General features: G+C 42.8%; 1 protein-coding gene across 1 annotated transcript in view; it reads left to right on the top strand.

Annotated features, from left to right (window-relative positions):
- Nucleotides 1-20,241, top strand: part of tnxbb (tenascin XBb) — a 36,128-nt gene that overhangs the window by 937 nt on the left and 14,950 nt on the right. The window contains exons 2-8 of the mRNA XM_079288412.1: nucleotides 1,293-1,621; nucleotides 1,693-1,750; nucleotides 1,866-2,087; nucleotides 6,592-7,770; nucleotides 9,038-9,153; nucleotides 16,391-16,544; nucleotides 17,435-17,704. Of these exons, the coding sequence (XP_079144538.1) occupies nucleotides 1,493-1,621; nucleotides 1,693-1,750; nucleotides 1,866-2,087; nucleotides 6,592-7,770; nucleotides 9,038-9,153; nucleotides 16,391-16,544; nucleotides 17,435-17,704 (2,128 nt within the window). The 5' untranslated portion in view covers nucleotides 1,293-1,492. The remainder of the gene's footprint in view (nucleotides 1-1,292; nucleotides 1,622-1,692; nucleotides 1,751-1,865; nucleotides 2,088-6,591; nucleotides 7,771-9,037; nucleotides 9,154-16,390; nucleotides 16,545-17,434; nucleotides 17,705-20,241) is intronic.

Here is a 20,241-nt window from a genome sequence, read left to right as displayed (position 1 = left end):
CAATCAAAGCATCGTAACACGCCATCAACCTGCGATACAGACAAACATTATTTTGACCAGAAAGTCCGAATTCAAACCTCCGGTTCTATAAAGTGAAGTCAGTGCTTCATGTGTTGAAGCTGCATTCTCTCTAGTGTCCACCAGGGGGCGACTCCTCTGGTTGTATAGAAGTCTATGAGAAAATGACTCTACTTCTCTCTTGATTTATTAGTTATTATTGAATAGTTTTACCATTTTGATTTCAATACATTGTTCACGTCCAGAACGAAGGCTGATATGTGTAAATAATTACCATTTAACTCGTCATAATAATGGGATACAATTTAGTGAAATTGCAAAGTTTTAAGTCAAAAAACTGCAGAATTTCTGAGGGGACAAACGCAACATTTAAGTTTTCTCCTTTCTTTCCTGTAGAAATTCAGAATGTAATATTGATCGCTGACATCGATACCGACGCCAACATGTTCTTTCCACTCCACCACTGGTCACTGCAGTCTTGGAAAGTTAGCCGAGGAGTTTTCAGTCGGTTGCAATCTGTAACTTCACCACTAGATGGCGCCAAATCCCACACACGGTTTCCTTTCAATGAAGTGCAAGAGGTCCACAGTGTGCAAAACTCTCTGGGTTCTAAATGGTGAATACAAATCCAGTTCCGTGCACAGATAACATGCATAATAACGAACCAGAAGTGTCCTCAGAGAGCGCAGGCTGATGGCTTTTCTGCTCCAAACTGTCCGCGCTTCACTCTTCCACCAAGTTACAGAAACATCGTTTGAGCGTTTTTTAACGTAATCCTGCTGATAATCAGACAAACACAGACTGGCTCCCTTCCTGTTCGATGTGTGAACTCGCTGGGTTGGAGCTGATGGAGGAGACGCAGCAGAAGCAACAACCAGCTGGTTAGAAACCTCTCGTGGGGGAAACACGGTGACACAAAGACGTCGTTAGCGTGAAGCCTCGTTTATCCCGTCAGCTCGTTCACGTCCTCATCACTCAGTAAGAGCTAGCTAGCTCAAACCTTGTCGTGTTTCCAGCCTCTAACTTAGAACAATGCAGAGTCCGTGCGCATGCGTATTCCAGCAGTAAACACTGAGTTGTATTTTAGTGAACATGCAGACATAATGTGCTCTCATTATGATGTCCTGGGAGCTTCTTGTGGACAGCACACAGTCTATAGTTCCATATTTACGACGTTTTATATGAGACATTGAATGCAGATTGCGACTGAAGTGGAGTCTGTTGCGCCCACGAGGAACGTTGAGTGGATTTAAATGTTTGTTTTTGTTCTGCAGAAGGAGAGAAAGCCCGGAGCTCAGCCGGTAGATGTCTTCATGTGATCTGACGGAGATCTCGCACCTGCAGCTCAGCTTCCTCTGATCTGTTCCTCGTTGGAAACAATCGGCTTCAACTCAAACCAAACACATTTCCTCAGCTTTTTGTTTTTTTCTTCCCTGAACAACCCGAGGAAGCGTTTGGTGTTCTGACCACAGCGATGTTTCCCTCCATCCCCTCCCTCCTCCTCCTCCTCCTCCTCGTCCTCCTCCTGACCCCGTCCACCGCCAGCGAGCTACAGGTCAGAGGTCAGAGGACGCCGAGGGACGCCGAGCAGGACTCCATCAAGGTGAGTGGATGGTTGGGAGGTTTAGTGAAGCATGTGGAGATGCATCATTTCATTTCATGTCCTTGCTGCAGGTGGTGATCTCTGAGGGCTGCATCACTGAGGGGGATTCATCTGCTGTCAGCCTGGGAGGTAAAACAACTCATTTATTTCATCATAGTTTGACATGTTCTCTTACAACGTCTCAGATTCTGCTTCTAAAGTTCTCCTCCCGTGTTGTTTTAATCCAACCCGGTTCTTCTCTCAGGTAAAGAAATCAACCTGATCCCCGGTTCCCCTCTGGTCCTGACCCATCGGATCAAACTGGTTCCATCGTTACGTTCTGCTTTCGGTTCCGGGTCTTGCGGATGCGAGACGGACTTAGCTGCCCTGCGGGTGCGTCTGGAGGGGCTGGAGAGGGAGGTGTCGTCCCTCAGGGAGAAATGTGAAGGACCTGAAGGAGGATGCTGCACCTCCGAGGAGAGCAAAGGTAAAACCAGATGGTTGTTGTTTTTAAGAGCAAACACCTAAAACCACGGAGTTCAGCTGAAAACCAGTTTATGTGTATTTACTCGTGTTGTTGCTGTCCTTAACCTGCATTCTCTCTAGTGTCCACCAGGGGGCGACTCCTCTGGTTGTATAGAAGTCTATAGAAAATGACTCTACTTCTCTCTTGATTTATTACCTCAGTAAACATTGTAAACATGAGTTTATGTCTCAATCTCTAGTTTCAAGTATTCTTCAATACAGCATGATGTTCATTTAGTACATTATGCTCCATTTAGAGCACATGTGTCAAACTCAAGGCCCGCGGGCCGAATCCGGCCCGCCACGTCATTTTATGTGGCCCGCGAATCCGCCAGCAAAGAAAGAAAAAATAAGTTTTTGTGTTTGTTTTTTTTTGGAAAAATAATTAAAAGTTAGACTTGAAAATGAAAGTATCCCCATGGTCGAAATGATGAGATAGAAAGTTGAAATGATGAGATAGAAAGTTGAAATGATGAGATAGAAAGTTGAAATGATGAGACAGCATGTTGTCTGTGTACCGACACTAAAACTATCACAACAGGTGGACAGGAGAGGCAACAGCCCGAAAAGAGGTTTTCCAACAATTGAAAAAGATCCACAAATAATCCCAAAATGTCCACGAAGAGAAACATTGATGCAGAGGCAAGAAAATGTAATGAAAGATGTGAAAGTGAATACATGTTTGTGCTTGAAGGAGAACAACGGGTCTGTCTTCTGTGTTATGAGGCGTGTCGGTGATGAAGGATACAATTCACGTCGGCATTTTGACACCAAACACGGAGCTAAATTTAGCCTCCAAGAAAAACATCAAACTGTCCAAGAACTAAAAGGCAGACTGCAATCACAGCAGAATATATTCACACAGCTACAGCCCAGTGCATGCTGAAGGTATGTGAGCAGAGCTCCGACCAGATACAGACTTTTACAAATGTCAGTTTGTGAAGAAACACCATCGCAGACGAGTTGATGAACGAGCAACAATCTAACAACACAGCAGCTGAGAGACGAGCAGGTACTTGTGTTTGTAATGAACTGTTGATGAAGCACAGACAACACGGATACATCATCTATCATGTTCATCAGACCTGACTCTCAGTGAGCAGCTCTTGGATGTAGCTGCATGCACAGGACGACGACAGGGAGGAACATTAGTGATGCAGAGAGGTGAACAAACAGCTTTGAACAAAGTTAATGTCAGAACTTGTGTTTGATATTTGTCTTTGTTATTTTCTTTCATAGTTTGATCTTTGATAGAGTCATGTGGGTTTCTGAACCCTCAATTAAAATGATTCATGTTATAATAACAGAAATGTGTTTAAACATCATTTTTCATTTATATAACTGCATGTACAATATGTTTACACTTGAATAAATTCTTAGATCTGACCATATTCACCATGACAACAAATACAAACACACATCTTCTCTCAATTCTTTTAATATCGAGAACATAACAGAGCGGTCTAGCCTCTTTCTGAACAGTCAGAATGACACATCTGCTCGTTGTGTGTGTGCAGCATGTGTTTCTGAGTTGTGTAAACACTGAATTGTTCTTGTTTAATGAAAAAATCCCTTTTCTGTCGTCAGTTTGGTCCAGACCGACTTATTTAACCGTCTGTAGATGAACGTTCATGTTCCCCAGAGAATGAATCTGAAAGACTTCCTCTGACTTTCCCTCTGGCGCCACCATGTGGCCGATGTTTGTGGTTTAGAGTGAAACGTCTCGACAACGATTGAAGAGTTTGCCATGAAATTGGGTTGAACGAACACCACGAATCAGCTTAGAAACAATAGAAAGAGACGCGTCATGTGACTGTTTTTAAGTTTTCTTCAGTCTCAAAGTATCAGTGATAGTCGTCTCTACATTAACGGTACATTACAAACAGGAACTGCTGTTATTTAATTCAGCATACCTTTAATGCAATAATGTAAATAAATCGAGCTTATCATCATCATCATCATCAGGTCAACATTTGAATTTGTCCAAATACCTGCAAAACTATTGACGAATGACTCAGCCGCACTCTGTTTATCGCTAATGCTAGCATGCTAACATGCTAAACTTAGATGTTGAACTTTAAACCTGCTTGTTGGCATTGTGAGCATGTTAGCATGCTGGCGTGAGCATTTTTCACGTTTGTCAACCCCTTTATGTTCATTTTGACGTGTGCAATGTCTTTGGATCATTAAACCAAACGTCTCAGGCTCATGAACTCCCGTTTAGTCCCAAACAACATCGTGATTTTAATTCAGTTAAAGAGACAATAGAGAATGATCCAGTCATTTATTATTTTCTATACGTTTAGCCTAAAGTGGCGCTAAAGAAGAAGTTAAAACAGAATCAAATCATAATCAAGTATCTCACGACAATAACAATCAATCACAAGGATGTAAAACAGGAAGTGAATAAAAGACATGCTGCACTGCTCCTTTACGACGCATTGTATTAAGAAGCAGAGCATTTCCTCACGTCAATAACCGATGACATAAATAAATACAAGTCACATCATCATCATCATCATCATCATCATCATCTCCTGAAACTCTTCTTCATCACGGCCGCCTGCACGTCTTTGTTTCAGCCAATCGGTGTTATGAGTTCACATTACTTCACTGTTCCTGCCTCGAGCTGCTTCTTCTGTTCCACTGCCTCATCCATGCATCACACACACACACACACACACACACACACACACACACACACACACACCGACACACCTACACACACACACACACACAAACACACCTACACACGCACACACACAGCTACACACGCACACACACACACACACACACCTACACACCTACACACACACACACACACAAACACACCTACACACGCACACACACAGCTACACACGCACACACACACACACACACACCTACACACGCACACACACACACACACCTACACACACGCCTACAGACACGCACACACACACCGACACACCTACACACACAAACACACACACACACAAACACACTTAAACACGCACACACACACCTACACACGCACACACGCACACACACACACCTACACACGCGCACACACACACACACGCACACACACATACACACACACACACCTACACACACACACGTGCACACACACACGTGCACGTGGTTGTTTTGCGTCTCTTTGTCGTTGTTTTGTGTCTCTTTGTAGTTGTTTTGCGTCTCTTTGTCGTTGTTTTGTGTCTCTTTGTAGTTGTTTTGCGTCTCTTTGTCGTTGTTTTGTGTCTCTTTGTAGTTGTTTTGTGTCTCTTTGTAGTTGTTTTGCGTCTCTTTGTAGTTGTTTTGTGTCTCTTTGTAGTTGTTTTGCGTCTCTTTGTCATTGTTTTGTGTCTCTTTGTCGTTGTTTTGTGTCTCTTTGTCGTTGTTTTGTGTCTCTTTGTAGTTGTTTTGCGTCTCTTTGTCGTTGTTTTGCGTCTCTTTGTCGTTGTTTTGCGTCTCTTTGTCGTTGTTTTGTGTCTCTTTGTCGTTGTTTTGTGTCTCTTTGTCGTTGTTTTGTGTCTCTTTGTCGTTGTTTTGCGTCTCTTTGTCGTTGTTTTGTGTCTCTTTGTCGTTGTTTTGCGTCTCTTTGTAGTTGTTTTGCGTCTCTTTGTAGTTGTTTTGCGTCTCTTTGTAGTTGTTTTGCGTCTCTTTGTCGTTGTTTTGCGTCTCTTTGTCGTTTTTTTGCGTCTCTTTGTCGTTGTTTTGCGTCTCTTTGTCGTTGTTTTGCGTCTCTTTGTCGTTGTTTTGCGTCTCTTTGTAGTTGTTTTGCGTCTCTTTGTAGTTGTTTTGCGTCTCTTTGTCGTTGTTTTGCGTCTCTTTGTCGTTGTTTTGCGTCTCTTTGTCGTTGTTTTGCGTCTCTTTGTCGTTGTTTTGCGTCTCTTTGTCGTTGTTTTGCGTCTCTTTGTCGTTGTTTTGCGTCTCTTTGTCGTTGTTTTGCGTCTCTTTGTCGTTGTTTTGCGTCTCTTTGTCGTTGTTTTGCGTCTCTTTGTCGTTGTTTTGCGTCTCTTTGTCGCCCCCCCCCCCAAAGAAGGATGAAGATTCATGTTTCAGATTAACTTCCACAAACAAACTGCAGCAAACCAAAGCTTCTGTCACGGAGGCCTGAGGGCAGAGCCGGTGGTCAGTCCATCAACGTTCACGTCTTTAGCTCCACTAATAAGAACGGCTTCATCATCAACATTGTAACAGACTCTGGGTCAGTGGGTTCCAGCGTTTTGGGGATTTTTGACACTTTAAAACAAAAGATCTGGTTATAAACTGTGATAGAAATATTATTTAACAAAAGAAAAACAACAAAAGTCTTTAAACTGTTGGCAACATTTTTTTTAGGTCAAGTTATAAAATGAATTATTATCATTGTCATGATTGATTGTGTAATTTTTTTAATTATTATTTTTATTAATGATAATAACATATTTTTTCATTTTACATTAATGTATATAACGCGTCTGTCCTCCGTCCCTCTGCTTCAGGTTCAGGTTGCTCCATCAAACCGGAGGACGAGTGTCCCAACGAGTGCAGCGATCAGGGCCGCTGCGTGGACGGGACATGCGTCTGCTTCCCCGGGTTCCACGGGCCGGACTGCAGCGAGTCCAACTGTCCCGGAAACTGCAACGACAACGGACGCTGCGTGAACGGACAGTGCGCGTGCGACCCCGGTTTCACCGGACCGGACTGCTCGCGGACGGGCTGCCCCGACAACTGCAGCGACCGGGGCGGGTGTGTGAACGGCAGCTGCGTGTGCGACGCCGGCTTCACCGGTCCCAGTTGCTCGGACGAATCCTGCCCGGCGAACTGTAACAGCAGGGGGCGCTGCGTTAACGGGAAGTGTGAGTGCAAACCTGGGTTCACCGGCCCGGACTGCTCCAAGGCCACGTGTCCGAACAACTGCGCTGACCGCGGCCGGTGCGTGAACGGTAAATGTGTGTGCGACAGCGGCTTCACCGGCGCGGACTGCTCCGAGACGACCTGCCCTGGAAACTGCAACAGCAGGGGGCGCTGCGTGGACGGGAGCTGCGTGTGCAACCCTGGATCCACCGGACCGGATTGCTCTAAAAAGGCCTGTCCTGATAACTGCAGCGGCCGCGGCCGGTGCGTGAACGGTAAATGCTTCTGCGACAGCGGCTTCACCGGCGCAGACTGCTCCGAGACGACCTGCCCTGGAGACTGCACCAACAGGGGGCGCTGTGTGGACGGAGAGTGCGTCTGCGACGATGGATTCAGCGGGCCGGATTGCTCCGAAAGAACGTGCCCGAACGACTGCAGCGGCCGCGGCCGGTGCGTGAACGGCAGATGTGTGTGCGACAGCGGCTTCACCGGAGACGACTGCGCCGACAAATCCTGCCCGGGAAACTGCACCAGCAGGGGGCGCTGCGTGGACGGACAGTGCGTCTGCGACGCTGGATTCGTCGGGGAGGACTGCTCCGGTAAAGCTTGTCCCAAAGACTGCAGCGGCCGCGGGAAGTGCGTGAACGGGAAGTGCGTTTGCGACGTGGGCTTCGCCGGGCCGAACTGCGGCGGCAAAGGCTGTCCCGGTAACTGCAACAATAAGGGGCGGTGCGTCAAAGGGAGGTGCGTCTGCCGACGAGGGTCCACCGGACCGGACTGCAGCCGGTGTGAGGAGGGCGTGACGGGACCCAACTGTGACACCGGTGAGTCAAACCCAACAAAACACAGAACCCTTCATGAAGACGTGTGTAGGCGTCAATGTCTCATCATGTCGACTGTTCCTGCATCTTGATCGGATCTCAATATGCAAATTAGAAAGATGATCTTTAAACTTTATTGCGGTCACCAGATATGGTCTATAATCCAATCCCAGCTCATGCATTCACACTTCGCATCAACACTAAAAAGTACGACAACTCTCTACTCTAGATAACATTCAGTACATTGTTCAGGTATTTACTTGAGTTGAGACTTTCCTCCTCCTCCTTCAGCTAAATATACTATTATTATGTTTTAAATCTCAAAGACATTCAGCTTCCTCTCACTAATCTGGACCGAGGCCCCTTTCAGCTCCCAAATCCTGAACCTGGTCTGGATCAAACCCTTAATGACAAAAACATCTTCATCTCTATTTCAAGCAGCAGATCAGGTCGAGCGGTTTATTTCATTGTTTTGCTGCCAGTCGGCAAACGGCTGCCGATTTGACGCCAAGCGCTGATAAATCCATCAGTTTGAGCTCCGCTGGTTCGTTTGTTCCACTGCATCAATCACAGCAGAAGGAAACGAGACGCGACGGAGGAAACCTACTTCATCGACTCAGAATAATACGAATAATTAAACACATAAATAATACTAATAATTCAATACATAAATAATACTAATGATTAAACACTTAAATAATATGAATAATTAAACACATAAATAATACTAATAATTAAATACATAAATAATACGAAAAATGAAATACATAAATAATACAAATAATTAAATACATAAATAATACGAATAATGAAATACATAAATAATACGAATAATTAAATACATAAATAATACGAATAATTAAATACATAAATAATACGAATAATGAAATACATAAATAATACGAATAATTAAATACATAAATAATACGAATAATTAAATACATAAATAATACGAATAATTAAATACATAAATAATACGAATAATTAAACACATAAATAATACTAATAATTCAATACATAAATAATATGAATAATTAAATACATAAATAATACGAATAATTAAATACATAAATAATACGAAAAATGAAATACATAAATAATACGAATAATTAAATACATAAATAATACGAATAATTAAATACATAAATAATACGAATAATTAAATACATAAATAATACGAATAATTAAATACATAAATAATACGAATAATTAAAGATAAATAACACCAATGATGAAATAAATAACTGACTGAGCCTCCGTCTCTCTGCAGTGATGTCGGGGGTTTCTCAGCTGAGCACCAGAGATGTCACAGAGTCGTCCGTCACTCTGCTCTGGATTCCACGTCGAGTCCAGTACGAGACGTACGACATCACCTTCACCAGCCAGGTACCGACCTCCTGTAGCAGATGTTGTCGTTTTGATTCCAGATGAAGTCTTTCTCTCTTCTGTTCTCTCATACAGTCGCTTTTACTAACTCACTGAGCGTCACATCCGTTTGAACCCACAATCACGTTGTTTGCGTCCCATTTTGTCATTTTTGTGTATCAGTGTATCAGGTTGTCTATTTGTGGTCATTTTGTGTCTGTTCGTGGTTGCTTTGTGTCTTTGTAGTTGCTTTGTGTCTTTGTAGTTGCTTTGTGTCTGTTCGTAGTTGCTTTGTTTCTGTGCGTAGTTGCTTTGTGTCTGTTCGTAGTTGCTTTGTTTCTGTTCGTAGTTGCTTTGTTTCTGTTCGTAGTTGCTTTGTTTCTGTTCGTAGTTGCTTTGTGTCTGTTCGTAGTTGCTTTGTTTCTGTTCGTAGTTGCGTTGTGTCTGTTCGTAGTTGCTTTGTTTCTGTTCGTAGTTGCTTTGTGTCTGTGCGTAGTTGCTTTGTTTCTGTGCGTAGTTGCTTTGTGTCTGTTCGTAGTTGCTTTGTTTCTGTTCGTAGTTGCTTTGTTTCTGTTCGTAGTTGCTTTGTGTCTGTGCGTAGTTGCTTTGTATCTGTTCGTAGTTGCTTTGTTTCTGTTCGTGGTTGCTTTGTTTCTGTTCGTAGTTGCTTTGTTTCTGTTCGTGGTTGCTTTGTTTCTGTTCGTAGTTGCTTTGTGTCTGTGCGTAGTTGCTTTGTGTCTGTTCGTAGTTGCTTTGTGTCTGTTCGTAGTTGCTTTGTTTCTGTTCGTAGTTGCGTTGTGTCTGTTCGTAGTTGCTTTGTGTCTGTTCGTAGTTGCTTTGTGTCTGTTCGTAGTTGCTTTGTGTCTGTGCGTAGTTGCTTTGTGTCTGTTCGTAGTTGCTTTGTGTCTGTTCGTAGTTGCTTTGTTTCTGTTCGTAGTTGCTTTGTTTCTGTTCGTAGTTGCGTTGTGTCTGTTCGTAGTTGCTTTGTGTCTGTTCGTAGTTGCTTTATGTCTGTTCGTGGTTGCTTTGTTTCTGTTCGTGGTTGCTTTGTGTCTGTTCGTGATTGCTGTGTGTCTGTTCGTAGTTGCTTTATGTCTGTTCGTGGTTGCTTTGTTTCTGTTCGTGGTTGCTTTGTGTCTGTTCGTAGTTGCTTTGTGTCTGTTCGTGATTGCTGTGTGTCTGTTCGTAGTTGCTTTGTGTCTGTTCGTAGTTGCTTTGTTTCTGTTCGTGGTTGCTTTGTGTCTGTTCGTAGTTGCTTTGTGTCTGTTCGTAGTTGCTTTGTGTTTCCTTTTGGTCATGTTGTGACTCTTGCTGGCTGGTCCGTCACATGTTGCAGGTGAAGGCCACAGGGCCCTGGTCCTCTCAGTAATCCTTCAGAGATCATGAAGCAGCTTCAGTCACTGAGTCAATAAACACACATGTGAAGCTCCTGAGAACTTAATGAGCAGCCGGTGAGACTAACATTAACCCTGACCCTTCTCTCTCAATCCTCTTCTTCATGAACCAAAGTCTCTTTGACTTGATAGAAGACGAGCTGAAGGTTTGAACCTGATTTGGGGTATGTTGTTCAAACATGCAAAAGACTGCAGTTGGATGAAACCAGTAGTGGACACCCACAAACACCTGGTCTCTCTTCTTTCATGTCCTATCGCTGCTCTCTGAAGGCACATCTTGATATATTCACGCTCGTCCGTCCGTCAGGAACCAAACCGATCGTTGAGCAGGCGGAGAGGGTGTGTCGCGTTGGCAACACTAACCCCATCAAATCATCCGTCTCTCTGTTTCTGTTAACATTCACTGCAACGTAGCAACAAGGTCTGTTTAAGAGGAATCGCATCACTCAGGTGGCTGATTAACAACTTCAGAAGAGTTTGTGACGAATAAGACCACCGGGGGACGAAGTATTTAGAGCCTTTACGTCAGTAAAAGTACTAAAACACTGTGGAAATATTCCTGTATGTCAGTGTAATCAGTAAAAAGTATTACAACTGTGACTTTCCTATTATTATATATTCTATCAGTAGGTTATTATTACTCATGCATGAATGTAAAAGCTTGAACCTTCAGGCAGCTCTGTTAGCACTGTTAGCTCTGTTAGCACTGTTAGCACTGTTAGCACTGTTAGCACTGTTAGCACTGTTAGCTGTTCCTCGCCGTCGCCATGTTGAGAGCCATTGAGAGGCAATCGAAATGCTCCCAATCTTTTATTTAGAACCTTTAATTGGAGAACTGGACTACTTAGTTTAGTAATGTGTATTGACGAGGCTCAGAGTTGCCAGGCTGCCTTTGGATTTTTTTTCTTTTTTTTTAATTGCTACCAAGTCAAAAAAATAACAAACAGAAAAAATTAATATATTTTTAATATTTGTTGCATTAGTGAGTTGCAGTCAGAACCAGACAACGCTGCTTGTGTGTTGGTGTGTTTACTCGCGTGTTAAACTAATTAAGTTATTTGACTACAAATGTACGTGCAGATTGATTCAACTGACAAAACAAACTAGATGACCTGAACAAACAACAAAAAAGGAAAAACCCGACATCTTTGTGCCGCAAAACTAAATACAGACAACATGTATACATGTCACATGTTCAGCATGTTCAGTATCTTCACAGCATCTTAATTACCCAAAATGTAAAGTGACTTCAAATGGAAAACATATTTTCAGTCTCGGCAATCAAAAAGTTGCTGCCCGGTTGCCTCGCAACCACTCTTAGAAGCAAGTGTTGAGCCCTCATCGAACGATGTTTTTCTCCTTCAGCTCCATAAAGCAGTAACCTCTGATCCTCTGCTTCACTCGTTCATCAGACCTCGAACATGTGCGATCACTCAGCAGCAGACGCATTAAAGAGTCAGAAAATTACTAATTCCGTTGGTATTCATGAGAGAACAAAGAAAAGACTCAACTTCACTTTCTAAATCAGTCTAAATCAAATGCGTCACTGAGATGAAAAGAAACCAAGTCACTGCTTTGGATTGCATCACACACACACACACACACACTCAGAGGAATTTCTGTCTTCCTCTCAAAACATGTTTTCACACACAGTTACAGCGTTCACCTCGAAGAAAACACGAGCGGTGATCTCCCCGCGGTGACGTCAGTCATGACTCTGGGAGGTTCTGGACTCCAGGAATTATCCACAGCCGCCAGATCGATGGACGGGTGGATGTCTGCAAGACGGAATAAGACAGGAAGTGAAGAGAGAGGACATGATGAAGACAACAAGAGGACTCGTGTTTAGTGTAATCTTCTTCATGAACCCACAGAGAGTCCGAGAGAGAGAGAGAGAGAGAGAGAGAGAGAGAGAGAGAGAGAGAGAGAGAGAGAGAGAACCAGAGTCAAAATAAAATCATCAAAACAATGAAAAGAGAACGGTGAAAAAGAAACCTACAAATCTCCTGCAGAGTTAGATTTAAACATTCATACATAGCTTAGCTTAGCTTAGCTTAGCACAATGATATCAAAATGTTCATACTTGTATTTACATATAAAGCAAGATATAGTTTATATCGTCTTTAAAACTTGTTTTAAACCCTTAAACATTTTCACAAAAACAATTAATTATTAATTTGTGGTATTTGTGGCAAAGCTAAGCTAATGGCTGCTGATTCTAGCTTAATATTTACCGCACAGACGTCAGAGTGGAGTCAATCTGAAAAGCCAGAATGTGGATCTAGTTCTTCAAAAGGAGTGAAGTTAATATGCATCTCATGCTCATTTTAAGCATGTCTGTCCTAAACCGAACTCAGTGGTTTCGTTGTCTGAAGCTAACTGCAGTCATTTCACAGTAACAACGTCTCCGAACACGACTCTCAAAGCCCAAAACACTTCATCATCACACACAGAATGTCGTGCTATTGTAAAATGTTTTATTCCTACAAATATGGCAAAAAATGATTATTTTTATGTCTGATTTATGGAGTGATACAAAGATATATCCCAAGTTCTCTTTGAAAAGCTTTGACTCTAATGTGTCGACAAAACTTGTAATGCAAACGGTGATTGTCTTATTTAAAGTAATGAATTGGGGAAGTTCCATGCTGATATCTGCTAGTTATATTCACCTTAAAGCGTTGAATGATTTATAAAATAAATAATAAAATAATTCTCTGAAAGCGACAGTTCTGCCAAAAAGGCTGAAATCGAAGACGATAGAACAAACAGACGAAGGTCAGAATGAAAACAGAGGAAGTCAGTGAATGAAGTGAACACTGGGAGCCGCAGAGAGAGAAAAGATGCAGATGTGGGATGCTTGTTGCTACGGAAACGCGTAAACACTGTCAAAAACATGGCGACTGCCAGAAGGACGACGTCACCGCCGGCCCACAGCTGTGAGAGAGAGAGAAATAGAGAGAGAGATGTTTACCGGACCAACAGATGAACAACAGAGACTCACAACAACAACATCGGCTGAGATCAGATCGTCAACAGAAGAAGAAGACTCGTCTCTGAGGAACGAAGAGAACGAGAGAAAAGAGAGAGAACAAGGAAAGAGGCTGCAAGGACGTAATGTTGAAGTGGTTTGATGAAGCACGTTTACATCTCATGAATATTTATTGTTTCCAGATGACTGTGAATATAAATCTTCACATGACTGTCTTCACAGTATTTAAAGGGCTGCAAGTGTCCATCAAACGTTCCCAGAGCCAAAGTTGACGTCTTTAAATGACTTTTTCTGTCTGAAAACCCAAAATATTCAGTTGACAATCTGATAAAACAGAAACATCTGAACAACCAGAGGACATGTTGCTTTCAAAGGATGATCCAATGATCGAAATATGTTTTCAAATGAATTCATCTTTCCGTCAACTAAACCTGTAGAATTCTTCATTTAACCAAAAGATATATTATTATTATTAACGGTGTTATTATTCATGTTGTTAAGATTAATAATAATATTAATATATCATGTATATGTAGTTTGGACTCTAAATTGTATTAAACCTTGTACTGAGGTACTTGTACTTCACTCGTAGTATTTCCATTTTATGCTGCAGCCAAGCATCAACCTCCAGTTTTTAAAAGTGAAGACAATGCTGAAGTGTCTTAACCCTGCATTCACTCTACTGGAACAAAAGATGGAGACGGTCAAAAACCAAGATGGAGACGGTCAAAAACCAAGATGGAGACGGTCAAAAACCAAGATGAACAATAAATTGAATGAATGAGAATGTGTGTGATGTGACGACCCCTGCCTTCCACCAGGGGTCAGTGTCCTGTTTTCTCCTCGGTTGTCTTCCAGGATGCTAATCGGCCACTGATGGCGACACTGAGCTTCGGGTTGGTCCCAGCTATGAAGGCTGCCCTCTTCTTTGGATCTCTGCCCTCTTCTTTGGCTCTCTGCCTCCTGTTTGAAGGACCTGGCTGCTGCCTTGTTTTGAGTGTTTAATTCGTTTTGTTTAGTAGTCGGTTCATTAAATAAATGTTTATTCTTTACTTTTATCACTGGTCTTGTCTCCCTCATGTTGTCACTTTCTGAGCCGGGTCGTGACATATGGGGCTGTCCGGGATGACGTAAAGTCAGTAGCAGCTGTCGGCTGGTAGGCAGGTGCACCTCGTTTAAGTGAGTGAGATGTTTGTTTGGGAGACATGGCCGAGTGTGGCGAGTCGGCTGTTTTCCTGTTTGTTGATTATTGTGAGCAGCCTTCATGATCAGTCTTCCTGAGTGTTTGTGTCACTGAGCTGTGTCATTGGCTGGTCCTGTCTACACGGTGAGGAAATTGCTTGATGTGCGATAGCATCATCCTCTCGAAGCACTTCGTTTAAGTTACAAAGTAATTTACAGAAAAAAAGAACTATTTATAGTATAAATATAATTTATTAATTCATAAACAAAAATGACAATAAAATAAACTTAATTCATACAGCACTAATCAAAATCATATCTATAATATTTTAGAACAATTTATAAAAACATTTGGGTGAAATTCAATTTTTTAAACATTTGGTTCAAAAGCTCCTTTTTCAAATGTCTCTTCACTTTGTGGGCTGCTGTTGTCTCTCGAGCCTCTTTACCATCATCATCATCATCATCATCATCATCACCATCCTGTGGCTTCATGGTCACATCTGAGCGCAGCAATCACTGAACGTATGAAGTCAACATTCACTCACAAAGGCTTTCAAGTGCAGTTCACTTCCCCCTCTGGATTATTGGTTGTTCTACTTCAGTACATTTAGAGTTTGGAATCTGCAGAAAGTAAAAAATACAGCAGAGCGAGTGTCTCCGCCCCCCCCCGCCCCCCCCCCCCCCCACACACACACACACACACGTGATGCCCCACAGACAGCACACAGTTTCCACTCCGTGCTCAGACTCTTCATGCACTCTAATGATGATGATTACGTCATAGTGTGTTTTTCTTATTATTACTCAGGATGCGTTTGATCCAATAGAGCTAATAATCAGCCGTCAGTGAGGGAACAGGAGGAGAACACTCCCTCTGCTGCACTTTAATAACTTCAATCACTTTCAGTGCTGATGGATCAGATGTGTTCAGATATAAGTGCACGTCTATTGAACAGCCTCTCTGTGACTCTTTGATCCATATATCCAAATCAAAATGATTTATTACTGCGTATACAGTAAATTAATTCACAAACAACTGATGTAGATAACTTGATAGTTTGAATTTAAATATAAAGGAAATAAAATCAAAGCAGTATTGAACGAAAGCTTTTATCGTAACAGTTTACAGTTTACAACATTAGAAAAGAAACCAGGAGGAAGTGTTGGTTGTGATCAAAATGTAGTTTTTAAAATTTATTTGGTTTTTACTTTACATACCAAGTAACTTCACGGTGTCCTTCACACTTATATTGCATTTTATTTATCAGGGTTATTGTTATTTGAGAACCATTTTTTGCTGTGTGTGTATGTATATATATATATATATATATATTTTGTACATCCCAAAATCACAAATTTGCCTCAGAGGCTTTACAATCTGTACACATGTGACGTCCTCTGTCCTGGGACCCTCACATCGGAACTCCCCCAAAAAACCCTTTAACTGGGAGATAATGATGTTTAATAATAATGGTTGTTGTTTCATATGCGGAGTAATTTCACTTATTTTTCCGTCTTAATATTTGCCTTGTTTTGCCTTTCCTTGTTTTTATTTAAGAATAAATATGCCGGATGTTTTTGCATCTCACTAAGCTGCAGTGCACCTCCACGTCTCTTCAAAGAGTAATTCATGTATATATGTTCTACTCCCTCTCATTTGTTTTGTTTATTCGTCTGGTCCTCACAGAAGGAGAGTGACCAGCAGATACGGGTCCAGGTGGACGGCAGCCTGACCACCTTCACCCAGACGGGCCTGGCAGCCGGTCAGGAATACACCGTCGGCGTCACCGGAGAGATCGACGGCAGGAAGGGAGCCGAGAGCTCCGCTGAATTCATGACCCGTGAGCTCTCCTTATTTATTCCTCCTTCCTATAAATGAAAAATGTATTGAGACGATTGAGGCCATGTTTCATGGCGCATAACTCACCTCACACGGCGGCCATTTTGCTACGTCATGCTGAGGTCAGGAGGAATCCCTCAAGTACAGTCTGGGAAACTAGTCGGTCTGTATATGTTGAAGTGGTCCGAACATTTGACTTGTGTAAGCATCGTGTTCAAACATCGAACCATGGGACGATAAGTCTGTAAAGATCCAACAAAAGAAATACAGCAACTGGATTGGAGGTTGCATCCACAATGTTGAAGGAAAGTCCGCCGCCGCGTTGCTATTTGACATTAGCTTAGTTATGTTGGCAAGAAGATAACGTAATGGTGGTTAAGTTTTCATAAGGAATCAATGCCTGACATCAGATGAAAACGGCTGCCGTGTTCTACAGCTTCAACACAAGAATATTGCTGTAAATATCTGCGTTGTGAAAAGCCACATTCATCAAATATGGCAGATGCTGAAATAATGAATACATTGCAGTTGACAGTTATGCTTACAAATGTTTAAAAGCACAGTTTCTAGTAAGACAACGGTGCTTCTGACTAGCCCATTGGCTGACGTACGCGGCTCAAATCGCCCAAACTGTCAGCGCGAGTTTAAACATTTCCATCTCGCTGCCTTTCCTGTGAAAGATGTTGTCTGTGGCCGCTGCAGGGCGGCTGTGAACGGCACGTTTAGGAGGTTTGAACTGTGAGTTCTGGAGAGTTAAGAGGAGGTGCTGAGCCAAATCTGCAGAGTAAATTTAATCTAAGTTTATACTTTCCACCATGGAGTCACTCCCACAGCTAGATGTTACCTGGCAGAATGGAGGCTGTAAAAACTCTTCTTCGTCTTCGTCTTCAGTCACCTCCGGTCCCTCCAACCTCCGAGTCGTCAAGACGACCTCCACGTCTGCGGTGGTCCAATGGGAGCAGTCGCAGGGTGAGATCGACAGGTACCGCTTGACCGTCACGCCCAACGACGGAGCGGGGAAGAGTCAGGAGATGACGGTCCCGGCTGGACAAGACTCCGCCCACATCCGGCAGCTGGAGGCGGGCCGTTTGTACGACGTCAAACTGGTGGCGGAGAAGGGAACGAGTCGGAGCAAACCAGCAACCAATCAGGTTACTCCAGGTGAGTAGGAACAATGTTCCTCTCAACTATTGACATCAATGAACGATCTTATATTAGCTCAAAAGATGTCACAATAGTTTTTCAAAATTCAAAACAGTGCTGTTTGATTTAAGAAAACTCCTCTTTTCTTTTGGGAAAGTTTCCACTTCTACTCCTTGAAAACTTTTACTCACTCGAGCATCAAATGTGGATTAATCCGCCGCTGAAAATAGTCCCCAACAAATGCACTATTTCCTTCTATTTGTTTGATAAAATACTACGATTACCAGCTGTTTAAGAAAATTATATTTGCGTTTTTCAAGATCTATGTCTTCAGTAGGAACAAATGGGCTTGGAGCTGAGAGCCACATGACAGGAAGTCAGAAAGTATTACGAGACGGACAAACACATTGTTGGTTTTGGTCTTTTTAATGTGATTTGTAGGAAATATAGAATAACAACAGACTCGTCCTTTACGTTTTAAGCTTGGTCCAATGTCATTTCGAGATTGAAAGGAAATTTCCAAAACAAGCAACAATCATGAATACTTCGACCTGGCACATAATCAGTGTGAGCAACTCAAATGTTTTTCCTCCAAATTGTATTCAGGTGAAAAGAACACATCATTTAACACGCATTACTCCTCGGAGAAACGTCACAGTAAAAGTTAATGAAGCAAGGTGTTGCCTCAACCCTCCAGAAGCAAGAATAATGATAATATCCCTCAAACTGCTTCCTGAACGCTGTCATGATGACACCATGTTGAATTCTCTGGCCATGCTTAACATTAATCATATTTAAATTTTCTCCTTGCAGGTTCGACATGGATCCCACTGCCATGAGTTGTTTGTTTTCTCTTGCAAAATAACTGACAAACTACTGTTAATCAGGTTTCCTGAAAAGTATCATAATGAATATTCAAACTGCTTTTCTTCCTTTACTAGATGTGAGCTCTTCTGGATTATTAACAGCAGTAGTGTATGACGACCTTAACGTTGAATCCAAATGCTTGCTCCTTTCACATCTTTAGGAAAGACTTTTCCAAGGGTGACCACAGCAGCTTTGACGCTAGCACCTGGACAAGATGTCGGCGACGGACACCAAGAGTTGAACCTCTCGGCTGAGGTTCACGTCTTTGACCAACAGGGGAGGAGGGAGGAAGTGAAAGTCGGAGGTATACATGGCCCTAATAAAGACTCCACAACCTCTGTGATTGCAAGAACTAAACCTCTGGTCAGCAAAAAGATGGGAATAAATGGCACCATGGCCAAAGTCACAGAAAGGTCTGCATTGTACAGGAAGCCAAATGTCTCAGGCCCTTTCCGTTTAAACACAACCAGAGTTGTATCTGGATGGAGACAGTTTGGCCCAGGCTCTTTGAAAAAGCCCCCGGTGGGGCAGAAGAAGAAGGCACCAATTGTACCCAAAAAACCTAAACCAGGTGTCCCCACTATCAGAGACAGGACAATAGCTTTGTCTATGAAAGGCCCGGACGTGGAGGCATCAAGCACCGAGAGGAGGGTTGACAAGAATCCAGCTATAACGTCTGGGACCGATTCAGATACAAACAGACAAAGTAGCTCCGAGGAACCAACCGTTGATGTCAGCTCAAAAGAGCAGCCAGATGTTGGCGAGACAGGCAAGGGAAACGACACTGCTCCAGTGTCTTCAGAGCCAACTGGGACTGTTCGAAGCCAAGAGAAGAAATGTATGAACAAAGTCAAAGTGACACACATTAGATTACCCCATCGGGGCAGAGGCAGTGGGTATAGAGGGGATGGAACTGCGCTGGTAGGAAAGACACCGGGTTCAGATCAAGGTTCCTCTGAAACAGATGACTTGAGACCCTCATCTGCAGAGACAGACCGCGACAATTCAACAGCTCCTTTACTCAAACTCCTGACGGACACTTTTGACAATTTGAATATCACAACTTTTTCTGTTCACCTGTCCAAACCATCAAATCTCTCTGTTAATGCAGAAACAGCGAGGAAGCAGATTTTAAGGGGATTGAGGCCATTGTTGCCATCCTTGTCCTGGTCATCGCCCTCATCAACCTCACATTCATCATCATCAGCACGGTCATCGTCCTCATCCTCTTTATCATCACTTGGTCCATCTTCATCAGCAGCAGCTTCATCACCACCACAGTCATCATCGCATTCTTTAGGTGAACCGTCATCATCATTGCCATCATCCCCATCCTCTTTAGTACCACCTTCACATGCTCCATCTTCACCAACAGCAGCGCCATCATCCTCACTAACACTGTTAATGTCATCCCCCTCATCCACACCGTCACCACCATCATCATCACTACCATCATTACCACCATCAACTCAATCATCATCCCTTTCCAACTCAGATAAATCAGGTTCAGTTGGAAGTAATGAACCAGATGTTGATAACCGCAAAAATGCGACTGACGTTACCTCACCTGAAGACAAAAAACTGCCGCCCTCAGGACCTATTTTCCAACGCACACCTGCAAAACATGGATACGTACGTCGCCTGCGCCCAAACTTTGGATCGTTTCAGAACAGAACCCGTCTAAATTT

This window comes from Melanostigma gelatinosum (genome assembly GCF_949748355.1).
Source record: "Melanostigma gelatinosum genome assembly, chromosome: 17".
Lineage (NCBI taxonomy): Eukaryota > Metazoa > Chordata > Actinopteri > Perciformes > Zoarcidae > Melanostigma > Melanostigma gelatinosum.
Note: the sequence above shows the minus strand (reverse complement) of the source record. Positions and strands in the feature narration are given on the sequence as shown.